Here is a 24,620-nt window from a genome sequence, read left to right as displayed (position 1 = left end):
AAATTAAAGTTAAAGAAAATAGTAAAAAGAAACAATTGCGTGGTTTTGCGTCTTTATTTCAAATATTCAAAAGAAAATAGAAATAAAAGATAAAGCAGGCTAGATGTTATTTATCTCAAAAATTTTTAATATCGAAAAAACGAAGAAAATAATGCAGGCTTCACTGTTGATTTAGTTTGACTTTTTTAAAAGTGATTTATGATCTAAGATATTTCAAGCAAAATGAAAATAGAGCAAAAAGATGTTGAATAATAGTGAAAATATAAAAAGTAAAAAAAGATGAGAATTGTGAAATATGAAAAAGAAGTGTAGTAAAATATATTTTTAAAAATGCTGACATTTAGTTATTTACTTTTTGAAAATATTTCAAATAAATTGTGCAAACAATTATGAGAATAAAAAACATGCAGACTTAATTGTTGATGTATTCAAACAATTTATAAAAAGATTTTGGATTTAAGATTTTTCAAACTACAGAAAAATGAAGCAACAAATAAATTTTAATTAAATAATAATAGAAAAGTGAGTAGTGAAAAATGCAAAGAAATACAGGAAAATATATATTTTTTCAAAATCAACAACATAAGGTAGTTTTATTGTTTTTAAGTATTCTGAAAAGGCGCACTGAGAAGCGAAAAAATACAATCACAATTAACCCCTCAACTAATCCACCACAAACATCCCCCCATGCTCTTCTTTCCCGCCTCAGAATCCCATCAAGAAGATTCCGGACACTCACGAGATCACCCTTCTGCACGGCACCAAGACGGTACCAACCGCCTTCTTCCAGCCTAAGTGCACATCCTCTCCTGTTGTCAACTATAATTGACACACTTTCCTCAGGTTTCCGCTATGGCCTTGGACCCGTCGGGTGCCCGCCTGGTGACGGGCGGCTACGACTTCGACGTGCGCTTCTGGGATTTTGCCGGCATGGACCGAGCTCTGCAGGCCTTCCGCTCCCTGCAGCCGTGCGACTGGTGAGTCCGCTTTCCCGAGAAGCCGAGGTGGTAAAAGTATAGTGAGTGAACCCTCTGGTATTCGCAGTTCGGCTTTTGGGAATTTACATATTTATGCTTTTTTTTTTTAACCTGTCCTCTGTTGCTGAAAATCTCGTTTAGTTGCCGATTTGGTGCTCAGGTCAAAGCAATAAAAGTCTTACTTTGGCTCCATTTTGCGGAATCTTGGTGTTGTTGTTTGCTTGAATTCATTGTTAATTCATTGTTTGAGTTGCCCTGTTTTGATGGCGGATCTCGACTGCACCTCTTGCATAGTCAAAAGTGAAATTAAACATATGTTTGTGCTTCTTTTGCGATGCAGCAGCGCTTACCTCTTGTAGCCTACATTGCCATTTTGCCTGTATTCCCTATCATTTATTATTGTGTGTAAATGTCAAAAGGTGAGTTAGAATTACTTAATAGTTTTTGTATAAAGCGCTAATGCGCATATTTATTTGCCTGTGTGTGATGTCACGTCAGTTTGTGCTAATGATTTATTTAGGCTTGCATGCTAATAAAAATTGTAAGTGGTTTGTTAACCGGCTAAACCCGACTCAATCTCCTAACATCACTCCCTAGGCCACACCCCTTAAAGGGGCACATCCAGTACACGAATAAGACGGTGCGCTCAGTAATGACATTTTCTTCATTAAAAACAATGAATGGCATTTTAATTAACTTCAATGGGGAAAATGGATTTGCACTTGATTACTTCCCACCACCGCTGAGAAGCCCTGACACACGTGCGTGTCATGCCACAGCCACACCGTCCACACACACACATTTGTTTATCCTACAAGCAGATGGTAGCGGCTGTTTGTTTGCGTGTTTACGCCGTGATTCACCGGCGCAAAAAAAAAAAAAAATTAAAGGGCCTAATGGCATTTGTTGTTTCCAGAGCTGAACCAGGCCTCCTCCTTGGGTTTTTTTTTTTCTCCCCCCCCTCTTACCCATATGCAACATTTAAGTTGATTACATCTCTCTCCGGGAGCTTCCGTGCTTCGACTCCACAGATGTTTCAGGCCCAAAGATTTAGCATTTGAGCCTCAATTTCATTTTCACGTTGAAATTTTAAAAAATTATTATTTATTTTTTATGCTGTGCGGCCAATATGTTGATGCTCCGTCCACGCCCCGCTGTGTTAATGCTATTTGATAGTGACCTCAATTGCTAATCTCACCCGGCGTAAGTGGTGCACACTTGGCTCTCATGCACTGCCGCGCTCATGCGTGCAACTCAGGGCTGGGCCATTTGGTCTTGAAATTAAATCTCTGATTATTTTCACAAAAATCCCATTTTAATTGATATTTTCCCCCCTTATAGAAAACGCAAATGACAATGCCATGATAGATATGATATATACAAATGTATTGAAGTCAAATGCGAAATACACCTGAACTGTACTTGGGAAGTGATTCTTTCATGTACTACATTTTGAGAATCGCTGGTATAGCAGATCTGTGTTTGTGACTAAACAGAAAGGTAATCCTTAGATGCTGACTGAAATGTTGTCTACTAGCGAAGTATGCTGAGGAGTTTCTATCCTCCCTTGAAGTCATCAGATCCGAGCGTTGCAGTTCAGCATCACCGGGGACCGCATCCTGGTGGTGTCGGGAAACGCGCAGGCCAAAGTCTTGGACCGCGACGGCTTCAACGTGATGGAGTGCATCAAGGGAGACCAGTACATCGTCGATATGGTCAACACCAAGGTAGGACTTAAATAAAGTACAAAAAAACGGATGTAGGAGATTCTGAGCTGACCGGCTCAAATGCTATTTTAAATACATGCCGTGGGTTGCTTACAAATGGACGATGGGTCGCACATTTTGAACACACACACACTAAATCGCCCATCGTGTAAATGTGTGAATGGATGGATATTTTTTCTTCTATTTCAGGCTGGATATGTTTTGCTGTGTTGTTGGCTCGGGGAAACCCTGCCAACAAATAATGGCAGCAAGGTGCACCCAGGAGCGCACACTTTGTGTTTGTGTGCACAGGATAATGCTTGAGGAGTCAACAATGGATGCGTTGCACATGCATCTGCAAAGACCGACGTTAATGGCTTGTGCATGTTTGGGTTTTACTGTGTTTAAAAGTGGGATTGTTGGTTACCATGCATTTTTTTTTTTGTACACACTGTTAGTACCACCCGTGTAGCAGTCTTATATAAAGCACCTGAAAGGGATCTGAACAAAACATTTGTAGAAGTAAAAGTCACTTTGTAGCGTATACAGTGTTGTGAAAAAGTAGAGGCCCCCGATTTTTGCATAGTTTCCCCACTTTAAGATCATCAGACAAATGTAAATATCAGACAAATATAGCTGAAGGGAAGTTAAAATGCAGTTTTTTTTTGTTTTTGTTTTTTTAAATGGTGATTTTGTTGATTAAAGCTGAAATCCACAACTACTTTTTGTTAAAAAAAATTTTTTTTCACCCAAGCCAGTATTAGAGGAGATGACAAAATGGGGATTAAACCTGTCAGCTCCTCTAGCATCTTGGTATATTCTTCAATAGTTCATTTTTTAAAATTATTTAGTGAATGACCGGTTCATTTCCCGCACCGAAAATAAGGCATTTTGCCGAGCAACGGGTGTGGCATAGTTGTACAACGCTCACTGAAAATATTGTTTTGCGTCTGTGTAGCACAAACTAGTCATACATTAATTACCGTGTAAACGAAAACAATAAAGACTGCCGCAAATGAACAACATCAACCTCTCTTCGAGGAGCTGTTGGCTGCCAACAGCAGTGTGGGTGGTTACGTGGTCACGACCCAACACTCCTTTCGTCCTTACTGTTTTGTTTTTTTATTGCTTTTTGCTCATTCCTTTTAATGTGTGTGTGTGTGTGTGTGTCAGTTAACTTGCTAGTGACCCAGCGATGTGGTTTGCGAGAACCTTTATCCACTTGATTATAACTTTAGGTGTCATAACGCTGCCACCGCTTGATAAGATAATGATGGTCATTCTTTAAATTCTATTAAAAGGTCTTCTTGCTCTTTTATTTTTTTTTTGAACTACAGAGTACAAGAATATAGAGCACTATTTCCATTCACTGTATGTGAAATTTGACAGCAACAAAGTATTTATCCGCCATTACAAGACTGCTGGGTTAGATAGAGTGAAGGCCAATTGATTTGCTATGGAGCCACCCTGGCTCAATGACAGCATCCCAACCTATTACCCGTCTCGTCCCGGTCAATAAAAAAACATCACAAGCCTCTTCCTCGCACTCTAAAACGCTCCTCGCTGTCGCTGGGTGGGTTGGGGGTGAAGGGGCTCTCCTTCTGTTATTCCACTTGAGTCGTTTGTTATGAGGAATTCCCGCAGAGGAAACGGCGAAACGAGGTCACGCTACACTTTACTTGCACTTTTTTTTTTTTTTTTTTAAACGGCCAATTTGGTCGTTAATCTTGCAGAATTCCTACCGGACGTGTGTTTTAAATAGCCTGCAGGTACTGTACATTAAACTTGGCGTAAACATAGCTCGGGACTTGACGCAACCACACACTCTGTTTCGCGGTCCTTCAGCTCAATGAAGAAGCAAGATGTTTTCAGATTTTATTCATAGATTTGTATCATAAATAAATGTAGAAAAAAAACAACTTGTGAAGTAACATCAGAGGGGAAACGAGCTGATGTTATCTCAGGGCTCTACACTAACCTTTGCACTAGTAGCACTTTTTGTAGTTGGTTGCACCAGCACGTGATTTGGTCGCACCGTTTTTTGAGGACGTACAGCATAACCATGGCATACATGGTTTCGTTTAACAGTGCTTCGATGATATGAGGATATTTGCAAAATATTTTACCGTGAACAAATAGTTTGTCCCCAACAAGCATTAGCAGACAAAACAGGTCAATAAAATTTAAAAAACAAACCAAAAAACCAAAAGCTTTTCTTTGGTCATTTGTTTGACGAGGGGCCAGTTTTTATAGTGACGGGTCCGAACCCTGTACCCCTTGGGAAACCACTTCATTTTGAGCATCACCACGACCACATGATTGGCATACATTTAAAAATGATTGCATAAGTGTACCACCACCATACAAAAGTATCTTTTAGGATTATTCACACTATTTTGCAAATTCAAAAACGTTGACTTGAATTTGTCGAAGAGGGATAGGTGGCGCTCATGTAAATGTGAAGTATTGCCTCTTTGTATACTGCAAAACCTCAAAATCTTATCAAGAATATTTGTCTTCTTTCTAATCAAAACTTATTAAAGTAAGACTCAACACGTAAAAAGTTTTTTTTTTTTTTAGACAATTTTCACTTGTTTCAAAAATAAAATAAAAAAAAAAAAAGACAAAACAAGGCCATCCTACATTTTATTTTAAATGTTACTTCCCCTCCCCCAGAGTTTTAAACCTAAACCGCTCAATTTCACAACATAAGATAATGCTGTAACTAATCATATTTACTGTATGCGGTCATTTCCCACGTGGTGTGGTTTTTGTTTTGTCATTTTTTGTTTTGTTTTTGTTTCCCCCCTACTAACTGCCTGCTCTTTTCAGGGCCACACGGCGATGCTCAACGACGGCTGCTGGCATCCCAAAATGAAAGAGGAGTTCATGACGTGCTCCAATGACGGGTGAGTCGTCCCGACGCTTCCATTTTGCTCTCTGTGTGCCCCATTAAGGGCTCTTTTGGTCCCAAACTTTCTCCCAAAGCGTGCTTACCTGGCAGCTACACAGCACATCCAAGGGGAATGCTTTCCTTTGCCACGAGCAAAGGAAAGCATTCCTCTAATCCAGAAAAGAGGGCGAAAGAGTGAGAGTGAGAGAGTGTGCGCGCGCCATCTCGATCATTATGAATTCAATCAGGGTTAAAAGCGTCCTGCTGCAATATGATTGGGTGCCTGCTGCAACATCATTAAATGAAAGTTTAATCATTGAATTTAACCCTAACCCTACTTTCCAAAATAGTGTGACTAATCATAAACGGTACTTTTATGCGGTGATGGTACACTTATGCAATCGTTTTGAAATGTATGTGGATCATATGGTTGTGGTAATGTGCAAAATGAAGTGCTTTTCCCAAGGGAAGAAGGTTCGAGCCCTCACTGTGAGAACTGGCCCCTCTTAGTCGAACAAATGCTCAAATAAAAGTAAAGCATTGTTGTTGTTTTTTTTAAATGAATTGATCTATTTTGTCTTCCGCTACTTGTTGCAGACGAACTTTTTGTTCACAGTAAAATATTTCCCAAATATCATATGTTGATTCACTGTCAATGTATACTATATACAAAACTATGGTATGCCATGGTTATGCTCTCCCTCCTCAAAAAGGGTACGACCAAATCATATGCAGTGCTACTATCGCAAAAGTTAGTGGAGAGCCATTTGTTACCAAAAGCGAGCAAGACGATTAAAACATTTTCACTCGTGGAGGCAGAACAGGATGTGCCTCTTATCAGAAGTGAATGTTGTTAGCTAATGCTAATCTGTGCCTCCAACCAAATTTAATTTAAAGTCTACTTACCTATTTGCTTAGGCATGATAGCAGGGGTGTCACACCTCTGGGAGATGTGTGAGTGCCTTCATTATTGTCTTGTAGTCCTGCTTGAAAGTGGCTTTGGATCTTTGCTCAGCCTCCCTGATCATGTCTTTTGTTTTGTGAGGCGGGGGTGTTATTATGTCAACTCACAAGAGGTTTACTTGTTCTATTTAATACCGTTAGCCTAGTAGCATGATTGCTGAAGTCACTTTTGAACGTTTTCAGAAAACATGAAAGACACAACAAATTCCACACACGAGAAGTTGCCTCGATTCAACCTTTTTGGAATACCTTGACCTGGATGACTGAGAATCTTCAGAGACACAACTCCACCCAAAATGTTTAGCAACCACGGTGGTATTTTATATTTATAAATTTGTGATAGTGAGTTTCAAATGACCAAATGAATTATCCTCTTAAGCTAAAAAAAAAAAAAAAAAAAAAAAAAAAAGAAATCACACTTGACTGGTGGGCAGGAACTCCAGTGACCGAACTCTGCTGCGAATAGCAAAAATCCACAAGTAATTGAATAATTGGTTTGTAATTGTATATAGATACCACAAGATGGTGACAAAGAATTACTTTTGTCTAAATGAAGCTCCTCAACTCACTTCAGATTGTGTCCTTGGCATCAAGATGGCACCATATGGCTCCAAAGTCAAAAAATGTCCCCAGCAAATTCACGAATGCCCAACTGTGAATATTCAGAGGTTCACTGAATTTGCGTTTATGCATTTAAAAAGTCAATCTTCCATAATATGTCCGCTTTAAGAATGTGGCTTTGAACACAGTGATGAGTCTGAGTTAGTGCGACAAGCAGCGGTGTAGAAACCCGCCACGGTGGTTTTTCATTCAAAACAGGAAAGGCCGCTGCCTGGTGTTTACCAGCACGAAAACCCTCACAGATGTGACTGTGTTTATCTAACTCTCGTCGGAGCTCTGGAAATCCTCCCCTGGCACGTTAGCGGTGGTCGAGCGTAAAAGGGGTTGCACGCGGGGGAGCAGCTGCAGGTGCAGCCAGGGTCGACATGGTCGCTCGAGTCTCGCTCGTTGATGGAAAGAGTGTTAGCGTCTCGTCACCTACCTCGCCACTTCCCACTTCTTCAATTCCCAATATATTCACAGGTAACAAAAACATCTCATTTCCTCAAAATGTGTTTCCATACATGGTGTGTTCAGACTGTTTTAAGGCCCGCGTGAAATTGTTTATTTTTCTTCTGATTAAATCATTAAAGGCCTTGACTTATGAGTTTAATTCATTCCGTGACCCCCACTCATAACTCAAAACACTTGTATCTCAAATCGTCTTTCCCCATTCTAATGAATGTCATTAAGCCGTTCCAGCGCCCCCCAAAAATACTCATAAAAAATTAAATTGAACATGTTTTTAATGACAAAAGTAGATCGTTACAGAATTATACTTTATTTAAAAAAAAAAAAAATACACTACTAACTTAATTTGACAATGTAAAGAATTTGTGCAGACCCTAGTGAGGATAAGCGGAACAGAAGATGAAAGAGAGATATTTCAACGGGCATTGTGCTGCTCATTCTGGTATGTGCATCTTGGCCGCCAGGGGGCAGTATATTACATCCAGCCATACAGTGTATTTAATGAAGAGACACAGAGGCAAATTATTTATATAGCACATTTTCATACACAATGTGTGCTTTTACATGATCAAAAGCATTTCAAAAATAAAGAGAAAAAAATACAAATCTTTTTTTGCATGGGATAAAGAATACATGCATACATTTTTTCACTACTCACTTTTCTATTTAAACACACATTGTCATTGTTTTATGCATTGTTTTAAAGTAAACTTCAGCAGGTAGTGGCAATAAACAGGTTGAACCAAGCACACTCGGTCTCTTTTTTTATAAAAATAATTAACTATCAGCCAAACTGCTGCGTGTAGTGAAGTTGGCTGCCATCATAACAAGCGCTTGTAACTCAAATTTTTGCTTGCACGCACAGGTCTGCACACTAATCAAAGTGTGATGACGCACTGCCTCCAGGAGTGAAAATACAGTATGTGTTTTTTTTGTTTGTTTTTTTTTAATATATTTTTTTTAAATAAACTGTATTTACGGGGCCTAGTTATTTCCCTTTGTACACCCTGGGCTGCTGCCCCAGTCGTCATGGGAACGACAGGCATTGGCTATGCTGTAAAGGAGGAGATGGGACCGCCCTCTCAAAACAGGCTGAGTTTAGCGAGGCTAAAATAATAGGGCCAAAAGAGTTCTGAAATTCTTGGTTCTTGGGGTATTTTGATGATAACACATGACAGACATGTTCTAAAGACACCTGGGAGACTGTGGGAAAGCTGCAAAATGTCTCTTTTAAATCAATTGAAAATGAAGCTTCTGTTGTATAGACCTGAAACACACCAGAGATACTGCACTTCTATTGTAAATGAATCCTTTTACGACAAAGTACGAAGAAGCTCTTAAAGGCATGATTATATTGTCAATGGTCATCATCAATAGGCTTTCTTTCAATGGGCCCCAGTCGGCCAACTGTACCAGTGGGTGTTTGCATCTACATTCTATACGCTTTAAACATTCATCCTCACACCATTCTGTCTTTCTTTCCGTGGTGGAGCACCTTTTGTTATTTATGTGAATAGCTTATTAAGCATGATCACTGGACCGCCCAAACCCTTTTAATTAAAGCTCCAGTTGGTCCGACTCGCATTCATGGCAGCAAAATTCACCAGCGCAGAGCATTTTCCTCTGGAAGGAAGTAGTGACAGCGGGTGCCGTTGGTGATTGTCTTGCATTTTTGCTTGAATAGAGAAGTAGCACCTAAAAAAAAATTCATGGCTATCCAAAACCATTTCTAGATCTTGTCAGGTGTTTTAACAAACCTTGAATCAATGCTGTTATGCATTTGAATGCTAACAAACCTCATTGGTAACAGGATCAACATGTAACCCTTGTATTTTATTTCCTGGTGCCCCAGGTGAAGATACACACGTACCCTATAAGGACTAAAGTGTGGATAGGACAAATGGCCACGAATGGGAATCCGCATGTCATGCATACACCTTCACACCCAACAATACAAACACACGCAATTGGAGGAATGTTTCCTGGGATTCTTGGCCCACTTACCATACAGGTAACACATCTGCAGTTGACTAGATAAATCATCCAGGTCCACTCTTTGTGGAAATACTGATCATATGTAACATGTCTAGCCGAGGAGGTAGGGCGGCTAGCTCTTAATAATTTTACTTCAATGTCCATAGATTAATTTTGTTGTTGTTATTTCGTGTGATCAAGGGTTGAAAATTTGAGGCTAGGCTGCACAGAAATATGTAATGGTATGTCGGAGTGATTCAGTTTGACACGATAAGTTCATCCACAGTCCAGTGCATCACAGACTATGGTCCGCCATACACTGCTAGTCTTCCATGTCCATCCCGACAACACACACACATGCCACACCGTCAAGGCGGGAATTTGTCCTTATTCAGTCCAAGTCTTGGCTGAATTTTTGACTGCCTTGTTTTGGTTATATAGTCCAGTTCAAGCCAGTGGTTGTTTACTAACACCAAATAAGCCTAACATTTAAACCTTCAACATAGCCCGAGCCTAACCAATGCTAATATCCCTCCTAATCCCCCTTTCCCAAAACACAGCCCCACTGAGTCTGCCTGCCATCACGCAACACACCCAGTCACCAGAACCTAACCAATAAATAACCCCGTACAACCTGTGCACATCTACCTGTATGTCGTCCTTATCGCTACATCGTGGTAAGTGATCTGAGCAACTATCAGCCCCGCTAGGCCTGTAACCCAATGGATGGATATAATCTGGGGGGGGGGGAATGGGGTGGTGGGGGTCAGTGGGTGACTTGTCTTTCCTCAGTTGATGTGTGAACCGCGGGACTACCTCATAAAGTGCCCACGCATGACTGGAGATGTATGGTCCTCATTTTATTACATTCACTGAAGCCTTTGTGTTGAAGGAACGGGGGGAAAGGGGACTGCTGACTGAACGGAAAACAAGGGTGCAGGGATAAGGAACGGGACCAGAATGTTTTTGCTGGTTTCTGCATACTACATGAGTTGGTGTTACTTTTCCATAACAAGCCACATTCTTCATTGACTCAAAAAGATGCCTCCCTTTTGAAATAATCTCAGAAGGAACGGGCCACTGAGCTTAGAATTTCATGAACAGATTGCAACACAGATACAGAGAGACTGGAGGAGTCACAGAAAGACATAGAAGAGACATCCTTGGAAATGTTCATGCATCTAGCACCTGGATGCTGCTGTTCAGCTTCCTGTTAGAGCAAGTTGTGTGGGATTCATGAAGAAAGAAATGATAACAGGTGGCGGGGGCTCACTCTACTACACAGTCTCCACTTTGCTGCAGCTCTCCCTTCACCTTATTCTCAACTCACAAAGCAGTTGTGTCCCAAATATCTCCATTGAAATGAATGGAAATGCAATTAACTGTCAATTAGTCCCTTAATTCCATAAATAGTTGTAGTTATGTGAATGTTAATAGAGCATTTTACTTTTAGACATTTACTTAGATGTTGGTGGCCTCAGCTCTCCCCCATATGAAAGCAAGTGTGTATTGGGGAATAAGTCCTTAGGGTATAAATAGGACAACAGTGTTCTGTGTAATATGTGAAAGGTTATGTTGTCCTTATTGTCTTGACAGTCACCCCTGGTCTTGTGTAAACATAATAGAGATGTCAGTGTGAGGCAGCAGTTGGACTCATTTGTCATCCTGTCCAGTTCTGTCCCTCTCACACATATGCACGGTGTAGCCATGTTAGCCTACAGTTTGTCCGAGGAAACCACATTTTGACCCAGAAACAAAGCCTTCTGTCTGTGGCAATCGGCGGCCATTTTGTAATGTACATTACCGTCACCCACGGGATCGGCTTGGAACATTTAGCACCCAGCATGTCCGATTTTTTTGGAATAAAACAGACATGTTTAGGATTATTCCGCCTTGGTGGAGGTCTGAGTGCTGTTCTAGTTTGGCTCGTTAACTCCTTTTGCTTTGTGTTGATTCAAACACCACGACAGATCAAAAAGAGTTTTCTTTGACCCTTGCCAGCTCTTACTCAAGCTGTAAGTCTTGAGCTGGCATTTGTGTCACATTGTTAGACTTTGTCCAAACACAACTTTGAGAGTGCGCGCCAGCGACATTGTAGGCGGCAGCAGAGGAGGAATTCTGTTAGTAGTAGCAGCCCCGACTGGATGTTTACACACCTTGGCTTGACCTCATGAACTAAAAGGTCTCGGTGTTCACTAGAGCACCCAGTGGGTCACAGACACATTTGGAGTCCTGTTTCGTGTTCAGTCTTTGAATAGTCAAAATGTAAACTTGCGAAATTTTTGACATTACCTTGTCCCTTCGCCTTCACTGTAGCGTCTATTTATTAGGGAAGGAAACAACCAACCAACACCAACCGTAACCCCAAACCCCAACTAATCCTAACCCTACCTCTTAACAACCCTCCAAATCCCCAAACCCGAAAACTTTACCCTAATCCCAATCCATAACCTGAATCCTAAATGTCCAAGTTGTTTTCTATGTGATCCTACTGACATGATCCAATTCTTGTACAGGTGTTGGGCTTTGGACTTAATGATTTTTTTTCAGTATTGATTTTCTCAGAATGTTCCAAACTTCCTTTTTCATGCTGGTGTTCAAGCAGAATAATGCAAAGCCACAACAGAGGTTTGTGTGGATGGAGGGCTGAGTTGATGTCATGTACTCCTTCTACCAGTTGAGATTGAATCAACAGTGCCTCTTCTGGTTGCAGCCAATACTGCACTGTATTGTGCCTCAATTTCTTCCAAGTCGCGATGCATCAGCAATTCTCACAATCGTCAGAGTCCTTAGTGATCAGACATTTGCTAATAAATTTTGATGAACAGGCCAATACATTGGTAAAGAAAATGGATGGATAGATGCCAATACATCGTAACACTAGAATTCGATGTGTCTTGCGTGTTCTGGTCAGGAGATGTAGGGGAGACACAGGTATCATGGAGGCTTCAGACTCGTTAGCCTGATCTACTGTTTGCTTCCCTACAACTTGCAGGATTTAGCTGCCTTAACCACATGTTCACGCCCACTGTATCTCTCTAGAGATCTGATTTATTATTGTGTCTAATGAGCCAATATGTTTGGACGGAGAACTTTTTTTCCCGACTTAATTCATGCTGCTCAGTTGAAGATCAATGACATTCCTGTTTCCTTTCTGCAGAACCGTGCGAACGTGGGACGTAACGTCGGAAAAGAAGCACAAGTCTGTGTTTAAGCCTCGCTCTTTCCAAGGGAAGAAGGTCACCCCCACATGCTGCACCTACAGCCGCGACGGGAAGCTCATAGCGGCCGGCTGCCAGGACGGAACCATCCAGATCTGGGACAGAAACCTCAGTGTGAGTCTTAAAACATATGAGTACACCTCCATGTGCTTGTAAACGTATACAAGGGGTCTTTGGTTATGCTAATGCAGTAGGTTAGTCTGAATTACAGTACATTTGTTAAAAAAAAAAAAAAAAAAAAATTCTCTGTAGGATTTAAGTCTGGAGATGGACTTGGCCAAACAATGAACTGCAGTCCTTTTCCATTGTTTGCCTGTTTTGGATGGTTTCACTTTTGAGTCTCCCATTAAGTAGGTAAAATGTTGAGCTCTCATCCAAGTCTTCTCAAACATCATCTGGGATTCATAGAAAAAAAATGTGAGGCAGTCCATATAAGCAGATGTTCATTGTCAGCGTACGTCACCTGCTGGCGCTGCGAAAGGCAAAGCCAGAGGTCAAGCCCAGAGTCATTGGGATTAATCATTGGGGCACCGTGGACGTCTGTACCAAATTTCATGACGCTCCCTCCTACAGTTGTTTATAGATATTTCATGTCTGGGCTGGACAGTGCTTTGCAGGGACCTCACTCACTACGCTGCTGTTTCTGCTATAAAAGTATATTTAAAAAAAAAAAAAGAAAAAAGAAAAACAATAAAAGCAGTTATGTAAGTGGATTACTTGACGTGCTTTTTCAGTGGAGATGCATGCAAGTCGATGAAAGGCCCAATTAGAATAACCCCTTTTTACATTTTCCACTATTAGTACGCAATTAGCGATCACATTCCATTCCTTAAGAATGCTGAAGTCACTGGTTGATTTTGGCATCATTGGACCTTGGATTATTTCACATCCTTACAGCAGCCAAAACCTTCTAGGATGCATCCCCTCCAGTACATACCAGCAAGCTTTGAAATAAATTTCAAATTCAAATAAATACATACATTAGAATAAAAATTATCATCTTTAACATTACTTTTTATTTATAGGAAACTTGGCCGATCAGTGGTACCTGGATTTATGAGTGCCCAAACCTTTCTTTGAGTTACGAGTCTTTCAGACCGAGTACCCGTTACTTGATAGTTATAATTACGTCTTGCAACTGTGATCAGTGTTTTTTTTTTTTTTTTTTTTTTTTTAATCAAATATTGTTAAACAACACCAAACACGAACATTTCGTCAATCAAAAATAATACTCTTTAGAGCAACAACTTGTCATTACTGACATTTTGGCAGCAAACGGCATGTTGTTTAAACACAGTCCCATACTAATGTTAATTTCCCTAGTAATCCATTTTGTAAAACTGCACAAAAAAAACCAAAAAACATTAATTTTTACATACAAGATGTGCCTGACGTACCTCATACAGCTGTTACATGACTGCAATCGCTGAGGGCTGCACTGAGCTGTAAACCAGCGTTCAGCACGGCAAAACGGGTTATTTTTCACCAAAAGAAAAAAACAAAATACAGCAAAACTGATGCACAGATGCATGGAGTTACCTGCAGCGGTTTCAGCTGCACAACGCAGTTTGTGGAAAAAGTGTATGTCCGTCTGCAAAATGCCAATAAAAAGGCAACACAGATTGCAGTCAATTCATGAAACCTGTCATGCACACATTACACGATAAAATACAAGACATTAACTATTCCGGATCATCAAAGAAATGCGACTCACCATGCACGGCATACATGTCAGGCTGTTGATATGGTATCGGTGCGTAGTATCAGTGAATTTTCACGAGTACCAATACCTTACAGATGCACAGTTTCGGTATTGGTGCATCCCCAGTCAAAGCACAACAGATTCTTATGAACTGCATGGTTTTAACAAATCTGTGTGAGTGTATTTGCATCACATTCCTTGAGATTATGAGAACATTTCCTATTTCCTTTTGCCTTTTCTTATACTTCACATTCACAGGCCCTCGTGCGGATAAGGTTGACCGGGTCTGTTATTTCATACAAGAAAGTTGACGTTTAAGATGTAGTTAGCGAGTCGGAACGGCTTGATTAGAGCGAGGGGCTAATCCAGATCAGTTGAATGGGAAGTAGGCTACACCATAATTACTCCTTCGACTGTAAACGTTTTAATCAGATAACAACACAAACAATGTGCAGTCGTTTTAGTCAGGAGTGGCTATGCTTTCCTTAGTCACCATTGTGAAGGCATCTCTCCTCATTCCACTCCCGGATTACTTGTAGCAGCGCACTCTTGAGAGATTGTATTAAAGCTCTCAAAATTTACGACATCTCCTTGTCCAAACTAAATATTTACCGTGCGTCCCATAGCAGCTCACAATAGTCATGTCTTTTTCCTGACCATTGGAGCCTGCCCCTGTCTGAATGGCTCAAGAAGTTTCGCCGGGTGCCCTCTGCCCTAATCAGGAATCTGACTTGAATTCAGCCACGCGCCTAAAAAGGAGTCGATCGTGTTCTTTCATTTGCCGCTGCCCTCCACCTTGTCTGTCTGTCTCCTGTATTACTCATGGTCATACTATGCAGGGCAGATCAATCACAATCAATCACGTCCACCACCTTGATGCGGAGCTGCCCTATTGGGGGTGACGTGGGTTTGAGTAATCCGACTATAGCAAGTTGAGTCGGTCCTCCTGGTGAACTCCCACAGCAAGTAATTGCTCGCCATCAATCGGGTTGGCCTGAATCAGAGGGAAAAAAGGCTTCTTGATACGTGGTGCATGGAGGGTCAGGCCTTGGTTCCAAAACATTACCCCAGAGATTGGTGGAATGTTATAGTATGAGGTCATTGACAGCCTTAGATATTTCCACATGCTACAAAGGAGCACGCCAAAAGAGCTGGTTTGGATGGCACAATGGTGAAATCTATTGTTTTTACAGGGAGATTTTCTTTTTTAATTGTTTGTACAATAATCCCCCACGTATTCGCGGTTCACTATTCACATATTTAGCTTTTTTTTTTCTTTCTAGTTTAGCCTGGGTTGTTAGCAGAAGACGTTATGGGGAGTCTTCGCCGCCTGTGCATTTACATGCGCACTTGCAGTGCATTCTTTTTACCCGCTCACCCATCAAGTTATGAAATTAAATAACCAAGTAAATCTTTTTTACGCTGCCTATTTCCCAAAACGTGTCTGTGAATAAGGCATTCAGAATTTTGCCAATTATCTCTTCAAAATTTGGCTCATTTACATAATAACAAAGAACTGGACGAAGATCCGCCACTTACAACTTTGATGGCCAGACTACACTGACTAAAACACAATCATGTCAAAGACTAAAGGTCAGATGAGCTGCATTGCGTTTTATTGGCTGCACAGATTAGCATCAGTGGATAAGTGCCACATAATCCGATGTTTGCTCAAATTGTCGACATGAGGATCGGCGGGTTTGTGTTTGCCGATGTTTCCACCCACTAATTTAAAAGTGCAATTTAGCGGTGTGGTGATGAAGTGCTGCCTCCACGAGTGAAAATACAATCCACGCTTTATCAGGGCTTGTGTGCGCTCCACTGTTTTCATTCATTTTTTTTTAAATTATTTTTTTTGGGGGTGGGGGGTGGGGGGGGGGGAAACTTGGGGTTCAACAAGTAGCCACCCTTTATCCCCATCATGGTAACGCAAGTCTTACTCTCTGTTGGCCCCGCAATAGAAGGGGCGTGATAAGCAGTAAACAGGCTAGAAAAATAGGGTTTAATTCTTGTAATTGTGTTTTTGAGGAAGGCATGTCACTAAACACCTGGGCCTGTTTTAAAAATGTCTCCTTTAAATTGGCCAGTGGTTGGTAAGAAGACAACGCTCCCAGCAGGAGTTTGAAAAGTTATTTTTCAATTCGCAGCTCCTAAGTGTTAGGTCCATAAAAGAGGAGGCTACGGGAGCGCCATCGTCCCTCCGATGTCTACTAAAAATGGTTATAAAAAGATGAAGAAAATGATGACTGACTAAAGACCGCTTGATCATAAACATCTGTGTTACAAGTTTCAAAATGGTTAGATCATCTTTTTTTTTTTCCCATTTTTCTGGAAGCTAATAAAACAGTAGTCGTGCTTGTGGCAGTTGCCGTCGTCTACCAATGAACGTGCAGATTTCCTCTTTGGCTTGGAAAGTACCCTACCCCTGGAAAGAACCAAGATTTTTCTGGTTGGAAGGGGCCTCGTGTTTTGCCCCGCAAAAGATTTATCAAGAATTCTCATTCGCTGAACGTGTTACCAATGAATAACTTAAAGCGAACACTCCGACAGATTATGTGGGCAGTGCGATATCTCAACACACACTAATACAGTAACATGTATGCTGCCTCACTATCACCACTTGTTCACTTCCATGAATGACCCGAGCAGCTGTCCCGGGCCGCGGTTTGGCCACTTGATCCCCACAAAGTAACAAAGGTCAGAGTGAGATGTCATTACTGGCTGCACAGTGGCCGTCGTTGAATGCTTCTTAGGTATGTGCTTGTAAAGTTTTTGATGTGGTGGCGGGGGGGGGGCGTATTCATATAATGATACTCGGATGACTTAGCGAAGACAGTTGGCCCCCACGGTCGCCTAGTATCACTGGTGAAATCCGACGCACTGTTCCCTCTGCGATTCATCAGGTCTCACAGGCCAACGTGTTTAGATTTCGATCGGAGGTCTGTGGATGTCGGCCGTGCACAGAGGTGGCAAAAGTGCTCACACTCTTCTACGTCCACTTTCTACTTTTGGAGTTACAAGCTGTAAAATTAGACATATGAGCCGGATAGTGACGTGGGAAAAAAAATGGAGCGGTTAAGGTATGAGTTTAATGTAATGATAATAACACGACTGTACCTAATGTATTGTCGTTGTCTTTGTTTTTCTTCTTCCGTGGGGTCAATCGGCAGTTGACAAAGCAGCTTAATGGCACGTTACTGCTGCCAACTGATATTTTCATTCCACTGCAAGGAAACCAATGTGAATTGATGGTGACCGGATGCTGTGAAGTGTGCTGCTGCTAAATTTGTACCAAAATTTGATAAATTTTGCTCGAATCTCAAGACAAAAAATTGGTGAAGTGACCGCTCATATTTTGAAAAACTTGTCGGTCAAGTCCCTCGTGTCTCAAGGTACCACTGTACTTTAATGCCATGCGGGAAAGGAGAGCCACATTCACCAATGCACTTTCAGCAGTTTATGGAATGGGACAAACAGTCAAACATACAAATGGAAAATGAGAACACCTGCAAGCTCAACTCACACCCAGGCGCTCACACACAGTCTAACCGGTATTTTATTTATTTATTTTTTTTTACATTGCCATCACGATTGACAAAAGTCACAAGTCTAATTTGATAAAATAAGGTAAATGAGTCAAATTAAAAAGTTGTCAGAAAAATGTTTACTTAAATACAGTGACAAAGTATTTGTACTTTGTTACTTCCCATTACCGTCTGAGCACAACTTTCTATGTATAGCATGTCAATGACACAATAGTTTGTCCGAGACTACGGCGGGCAAGAGAGAAAAGGGCACGGTTCGCAGAGGTTGTCACACGGTGCCGAACGGCGTACACGGGGTTCCGGTTTCATGACCAGACTATGTAGCTTATCACAGGAAGCGAACGCCCCGGCATTCAGCGACGCCGGCCAACATCGGGCTAGTAAATAAACACTCAGCCTTCTCACAACAACAGTATATGGGCTAGAAATAGCCAGAGAAGGGTGTATGTAACTGCCCATCATTGGCACCACCTCAGATTGACAGCCATTATTACGCTGTTTGACGTAAACAGATGTACAGGAAACACTGTTCTAGTGGCGCAAAATGCACACAGACGTTAGTGTAACCTTGCATGAGACTACCACAGAAAAAGAGGCGTAAACGCAACGGGTGCTAACCGCAGATGGTATTCGTTTTACCAAGAAAGCCATCAAATAATAAAAAAAAAAAAAAAAAAGGATCATGAAGATGGGTCAAACCGGTTCTCATAACTTACTGGTTAAACATAAAAAGAAATATGCCTGTGGAGAACATGATCTTTTTTTGTTTTATTTTATACATAAATAAGAAAGCATTTGGACAGTTACATAAAATATCACTGCTTGGCTGTGTATCTATGGCGAAACATCTCCGTATGCTTGATGTGTGCTGCGTTTTATCGAGTGAAATAAGTATTGGATTCCCTCCAACTCAGCCCATGGTGCCTATGTGGCACAATGCTGTTCACAATCAACCAATTACCAGTACTACTGATCTAACTGCTCATGTGCACTGTAGAAAGCACACCCGTTGTAGGAATCAATTTGCTGCTATTCACGTATCTTACGTAATTTACTACGACCATCATATTCACTCGGTCTGGAGCTCCATGCAGGATCTTGCCTCGTGGAGGGAGAATGATCTTGAGTTCCTGAGAAAGTTAAGAGAGCAGCTTTACAGTACTCGGCAGGAACCTGTTAATGATCCGAAGGCAACTGGGACCTCAGTCACCAAGAAAACCGTTGCGCTGCAACTGCCCACCTTAAGCTTGCCGGTAAACATCAAAACGGACTAAGAGAAGGCATAGGAGAAAGTTCTGTGGTCAGATGAAACCAAAGTTCAGGTATTTGGCATCAACTTAAATCAAAACGGTATATTTTGGGGTACAGGGCGACTGGTACTGTCAAATCTTGAATGAAAACCTCCTTGCCTCAACAAGAACTCTGACAATGGTTCGTAGATTGGTCTTCCGGCATGACAATGGCTCAAAACATCCTGCCAAGGCAACAGAAGTGGCTCAAGAAGAATCATAGTAACGCCATGGAGGGGCCTATTCAGTTTCCAGAACCTCAACCTAATATAAAAACCTGTGGAGTGGGCTCAAGCTTGGAGTTTCCAAGCGGCAACCAAGTAACTTAACTCGAAGAGAGTTTGGTGACCAACAAGAAACATGTCTCGGCGCTTTTTTTGTGCCCCTTCACTGGTATGATTGCGCTCTGATTGCGCAATAACAGGTTCAGCATCCCGACCATAGACATCAGTGATCCCACCGCCCTCATAAAGGTTGTTGAAGGCGTCAGTCTTGCTCCTCTCGGTCTTCTACTCACAACAACAAGAGCGACTACAACTGCACACCTCCTGGATACAAAATGCAAATTTATAGGGCGCTCATGCATTTTTATTAGAAAATAATGGTTAGCTATTATTCTATTATTATTGTTGTTTTAATCACCGTCTTTTGTTTTATGTACAGAACTTTGTTCCAGCTGCAGTTGTTAGTGCTCTTGAAATGAAGATAAGTTGATTACATTTGTAGAGCAGACACGGGCCTTAATATGAGAAAATGTTTCATTATGTTAAACTGACGCCTTGGCTTTTATTCCAGGCTATGCAAAAAAAAAAAAAAAAAAGCCAGTAGATAATGTGCGCTAAAAAATGAAAGTCAAATGAGTTTGGGTCCGTGGTAATACGAGTAAAATGATGACGGGGAAAATAAAATCATCCCTGGAGAGACGAGACAATGTGTCCAAGGCCAAGCCTCTAAAAAGTGGAATCCTGCTTATCTACAGTTCAAGGTGACGCGGTCATCTATTTTGTCTCTGTTAATAACTTCACTCCATTTACTTTTAAAGTCAGATATGACCTCAATTCCCACTAGTATCCTGAGGGCACAACACTCTTTCACCCACACTCTCCACACCAGCGTTTCATTCTACTTCTCTATCTTATCTGTAGTGGGCACTCGGCGCACTTAAAATTCCTTATCCGTATGTCCGAGACAAAAAAGCCCGTATTGCTCCATTCTCTTTTCACTGGTTTATTTGCATTGCGTTTAGGATTAATGAAATTGTAGCGGTATAAACCGAGGTTATGTTTGTTTGGGCGTTAGCAAGCCGACTTCCCCAGTCTATTGCGTCACAGGCATCTTTTAATGATCGATCGCTGTTATCTGCCACGGATACAAGTAAGTCACAGGCAGCATCCTCTTGAGAACTTAGACGAGATGCAACCAATTGTTGTAGTTATTTTTAATCTTAAATTGTGTCTATGTGTTAAAAAGAGGGCCTATTTATGTTTGCTTTGGGTTATTTCCAGTCTTGATCTGCAGACCTTGGCACATACGCACAATGTCTTAGTTATAGAAGTAAAGAGGGTGTTATTCAAGATGCAGGTCTGCAGAGGTAAGTGAGGCAGACATGATTCATTAGGATCAATTAGTATGAGTCATTGAATTGTGTGCTTGTAGTGCATTTTCCACTTTGATCCCTTTAAGTACATCCAGTGTAAAATTGCAACCATGGAGTGTCAACCAGACATTAGCCAATAACAATGAACAAAAAGTATACCTGAGCATTGTAGTTCTTCCCGAAAATGGCTACAGTTCAAATGAATCCCCAGGTTGATCGTACAGTGCTTCAATAGGACATCCAAGCTTTGCTGCTTCCGCAAGGATGTGAACATGGTCCCCTTGAACAACGTTTGCGCTGAGTAGTGGTACAGTTCATCCCTTGGCTTTAAATTCCATGCCCCCTGCCGCTGTCCCAATAGGATTATTTTGGAATTCCAAATGAAGAGGTGCTTTAAGGCCTTGAGGACAACAGACAACTATTTTCTTTCATCTTTCTTTAACTCGTTCACTGCCGTGGGCGTTTATTTTCGTCAACTGGATTCCGAATGTTTACTCCCACCTAGGAATATGTTTGTCAAGTATGTTTTTCAACTGATAGGCATAGAGGAGTGTCCCGCCAAGCTCGTCTGTGAAATTCAAGCTCCTCCATAACTGTACTGACAAACATACGACCGTAGATTGCTTTTGAATTGCGGTCAAGACAACGTTTCAGTAAAGGGGGTGAATCTCGTCACGTCAATTATGAGCGAGAGAAAGGCCGATACGTTGAAAGCCGGACAAGTTTCGGCACCTCACACTCGAACAGAGCATGTGTGTGTATATGTATATATATTATATATATGTATATGTATGTATATGTGTGTGAAGTATGGAATAAACAGAGTACAGTATGTGTCGCGGTTGGTCGTAGAAAGTGTGTGTCACAGTCATGAGAAAAGACAATGCAGTTCATGTAATGAATGGCGGACAGACTTGGGGAAAAAAAAAACCCGCCGACGTTCAGCTCGAGTCTTACGGTGAGTCAGCGTTGCAACGTTTCATACTTGTAAATTTGTGTAAATCAATTCATTTGCCCTTTCTCAGTTTTGCTTTTGTTGTTTTATAGTTTGAGGTGTCACAATGGCAAAAAAAACAAACAAAAAAAATATATATTTGCATCAAAGTCACTATTCTGCTTGACGTTTCTTTTCACATAAATCAGCATTTTTGCTGAAACAACCCATTTTCTACGACTGGAATGAAGAATGGAAAAAATTGTTTCTACAGTCTTTTTTTCTGGTGAAAGAAAGGAGTCTACTCTTTCTTTTGGTAGGTTTGGTGTTTACATTGTGGCAGAACTGATATTGTGTGGGTCTTGCTCTAAACTGGGGAAAGTTAAGCTAAAAATTGGAAAAATCTCTTTTTCAAGACGGACCTGGCCAAGAGTGCAACATTTCAACAGCTAGGTTATATGACAGATGTCAACAGAAGAGTACTGAGTGCAATGATGGAGTCTATGACCATAACCTTGCACATGTTGTAGCTGGTACAATATGCATGAATATCCAATGATTTCAAGTACATTCTGCTCAAAGAAATATTGAAATCATTTATTTTTCATAAAGCCTGAAAACATTTGCAGTACCATGGTGCTCTAGCGGTTAGCACATCTACTTCAAGGTCCTGAAATGAGGACTCCAGGTTGCTCCCATATAAATGATATTTGAGGTCTCTAAATTGTCCATACAGTATGGCGTGATGGATGGTGATAACTAATGATAACTATGAGACAAGAGAATATTGATGGTCATGACTGTTATAACCAACAGGAAAACCAGAGAGAGAGTAAATGTTGCATGGGACCAAAAGAAAACAATATGCAAATTTGGTGATCAACACCAGGAAATGCTCCCCAACAAATGTACTTATTCTGCTCTATTTGTTAATTGCATGTATTTTTATGATTATTGTAGGTGCACACCAAGTTCCACTGTCGGCAAGCTCACACTCCAGGATCCGACATCTCCCGCCTTTCCTTTTCCTACGACGGCACCATCCTTGCTTCACGTGGAGGTGCGAAGTTGCGGTTTTTTTTTGTCTCATGCTTAAACTAAAATGTTAAACTTACTTACTTTTCTTCCTGGTAGACTAAAAGTTCTGCAAAAATAATAGCCTTTCTTATTGTTAACCTGTTGTGCTTCCTTCTAGGTGATGACACACTGAAGATTTGGGATATACGCAACTTCAAGAAGCCCTTAAACATGGCCAATGGACTGACTAACTACTTTGCTATGTGAGTCATCTCAATTGCAAATCCATGTTTAGACTTTAATAGCGCTGTAACAAAACAATTTCATGTGTTTATTTACCACTCTGAGCAGGACCGACTGCTGTTTTAGCCCAGACGACCAGCTCGTCGTAACGGGGACCTCCGTGAAAAAAGACGAGGGCAACGGGAAGCTGGTCTTCTTTGACCGATCCACCTTTGAGCGGGTGTACGAGATAGAAGTCACTAATGCGGTAAGAGCTGCTCATTTCTGTCGTTTTAACTGGTTTCTTTTTAACTACATCGAAATGGATGTTAAAAAGCCAAATGAAGCCCAATAAAAACGATTTAATTCACTCAAAAACTCCCAATTCAGAGCTGGCTTACCAAAATATGTGTTTCAAGTTTTGAAGTTAAAGTAATACTTGATAATACTGGATGGGGCATTGCCAGATAATCAAGTCACGTAATGGATAAAAGCTTAAACTAATAAAAAAAAGAAAAAAGGTTCAATTTGATAATAATTGCTGCGAATGCTAACCCGTTCCACTTGATAATACCTGTTAACATTAATATAACACAGTGGATCGCCGCTATTCACGGGTGATAGGACCGCGAGTAGCGAAAATATGAGGATAATTGACACCCATTATAATCGTATTGGGGGAGGGAGTATTTGTATTTTTTTATTTTTTTAAACCCCCAAATTCTTGAATAAGCGGGGATTAACCACCAATAAGCGTTTTCAGGGTCGGATCCCGAAAAAAACAAAAAGAAAAAAGGAAAAAAAAATAAATACAAATTTGAAAAAGCATTGCAGCTGGGTGAATCCGCGGGTGCCGAACCGCGTGAATGCGGCGTTACACTGTATACTGTATTGTATGTCACTAATAGCAGGGCCCCAAAAATGATTACTTGTTCCTCATCCAAAACTCATCAATAATCTTACATGTGTATTGCTTGTATTGTAACTTGTACTGCTCCTGGATGAGGAGTCAATTTTAAATTGATTAAAATAGTCATTTGAATGACCCCGTAATTCGATTTAAATGTAAAAAAAAAAAAAAAAAAAAGAAATGAGTACAAATCATTTTATTTACATTTTACAAAATGATAAACTTTTTTTTTTCTTTTTAAAATCAACCCTGCTATTATGTATAGAACTAAAAAAAAAACTGCTATTCCATCTCATTCATCTCTTAAAATTCAGTTTGCATTTTAGAAGCCTCTATTATACGTTATCATGGACGGCAAGTCACTGTAATTCAAAACAGTTGACCGTAAGCCACTCTAAAGATTTACCACGCGGAACGAGTATTTCATCTCTCTGTCTGAGATGAAAGATTGACGGCAGCATGTAATGTTATTCGCACATGGACTCTCGACTGGGTGTGGGGAAAGTTTTTACAGAGGCTGTCTCGTCAAAGCTGGAGAAAGTCGAGTAATCGGATCGTCTTGGATTGGATCCGGCCTGACGCACGCCCTTCCCACAAAG

The 24,620-nt window shown here is 40.9% G+C and overlaps 1 protein-coding gene across 2 annotated transcripts in view; it reads left to right on the top strand.

Annotated features, from left to right (window-relative positions):
- LOC133413884 (WD repeat-containing protein 70) overlaps nt 1–24,620 on the top strand; it is a 72,101-nt gene that overhangs the window by 3,073 nt on the left and 44,408 nt on the right. For both annotated transcript variants that reach the window (XM_061698794.1, XM_061698795.1), the window contains exons 6-13: nt 710–769; nt 844–977; nt 2,551–2,704; nt 5,516–5,592; nt 12,745–12,919; nt 22,833–22,932; nt 23,068–23,152; nt 23,241–23,379. In XM_061698794.1, the coding sequence (XP_061554778.1) occupies nt 710–769; nt 844–977; nt 2,551–2,704; nt 5,516–5,592; nt 12,745–12,919; nt 22,833–22,932; nt 23,068–23,152; nt 23,241–23,379 (924 nt within the window). The remainder of the gene's footprint in view (nt 1–709; nt 770–843; nt 978–2,550; nt 2,705–5,515; nt 5,593–12,744; nt 12,920–22,832; nt 22,933–23,067; nt 23,153–23,240; nt 23,380–24,620) is intronic.

Source organism: Phycodurus eques, chromosome 15 (genome assembly GCF_024500275.1).
Source record: "Phycodurus eques isolate BA_2022a chromosome 15, UOR_Pequ_1.1, whole genome shotgun sequence".
In the NCBI taxonomy this organism is placed as follows: Eukaryota; Metazoa; Chordata; class Actinopteri; order Syngnathiformes; family Syngnathidae; genus Phycodurus; species Phycodurus eques.
Note: the sequence above shows the minus strand (reverse complement) of the source record. Positions and strands in the feature narration are given on the sequence as shown.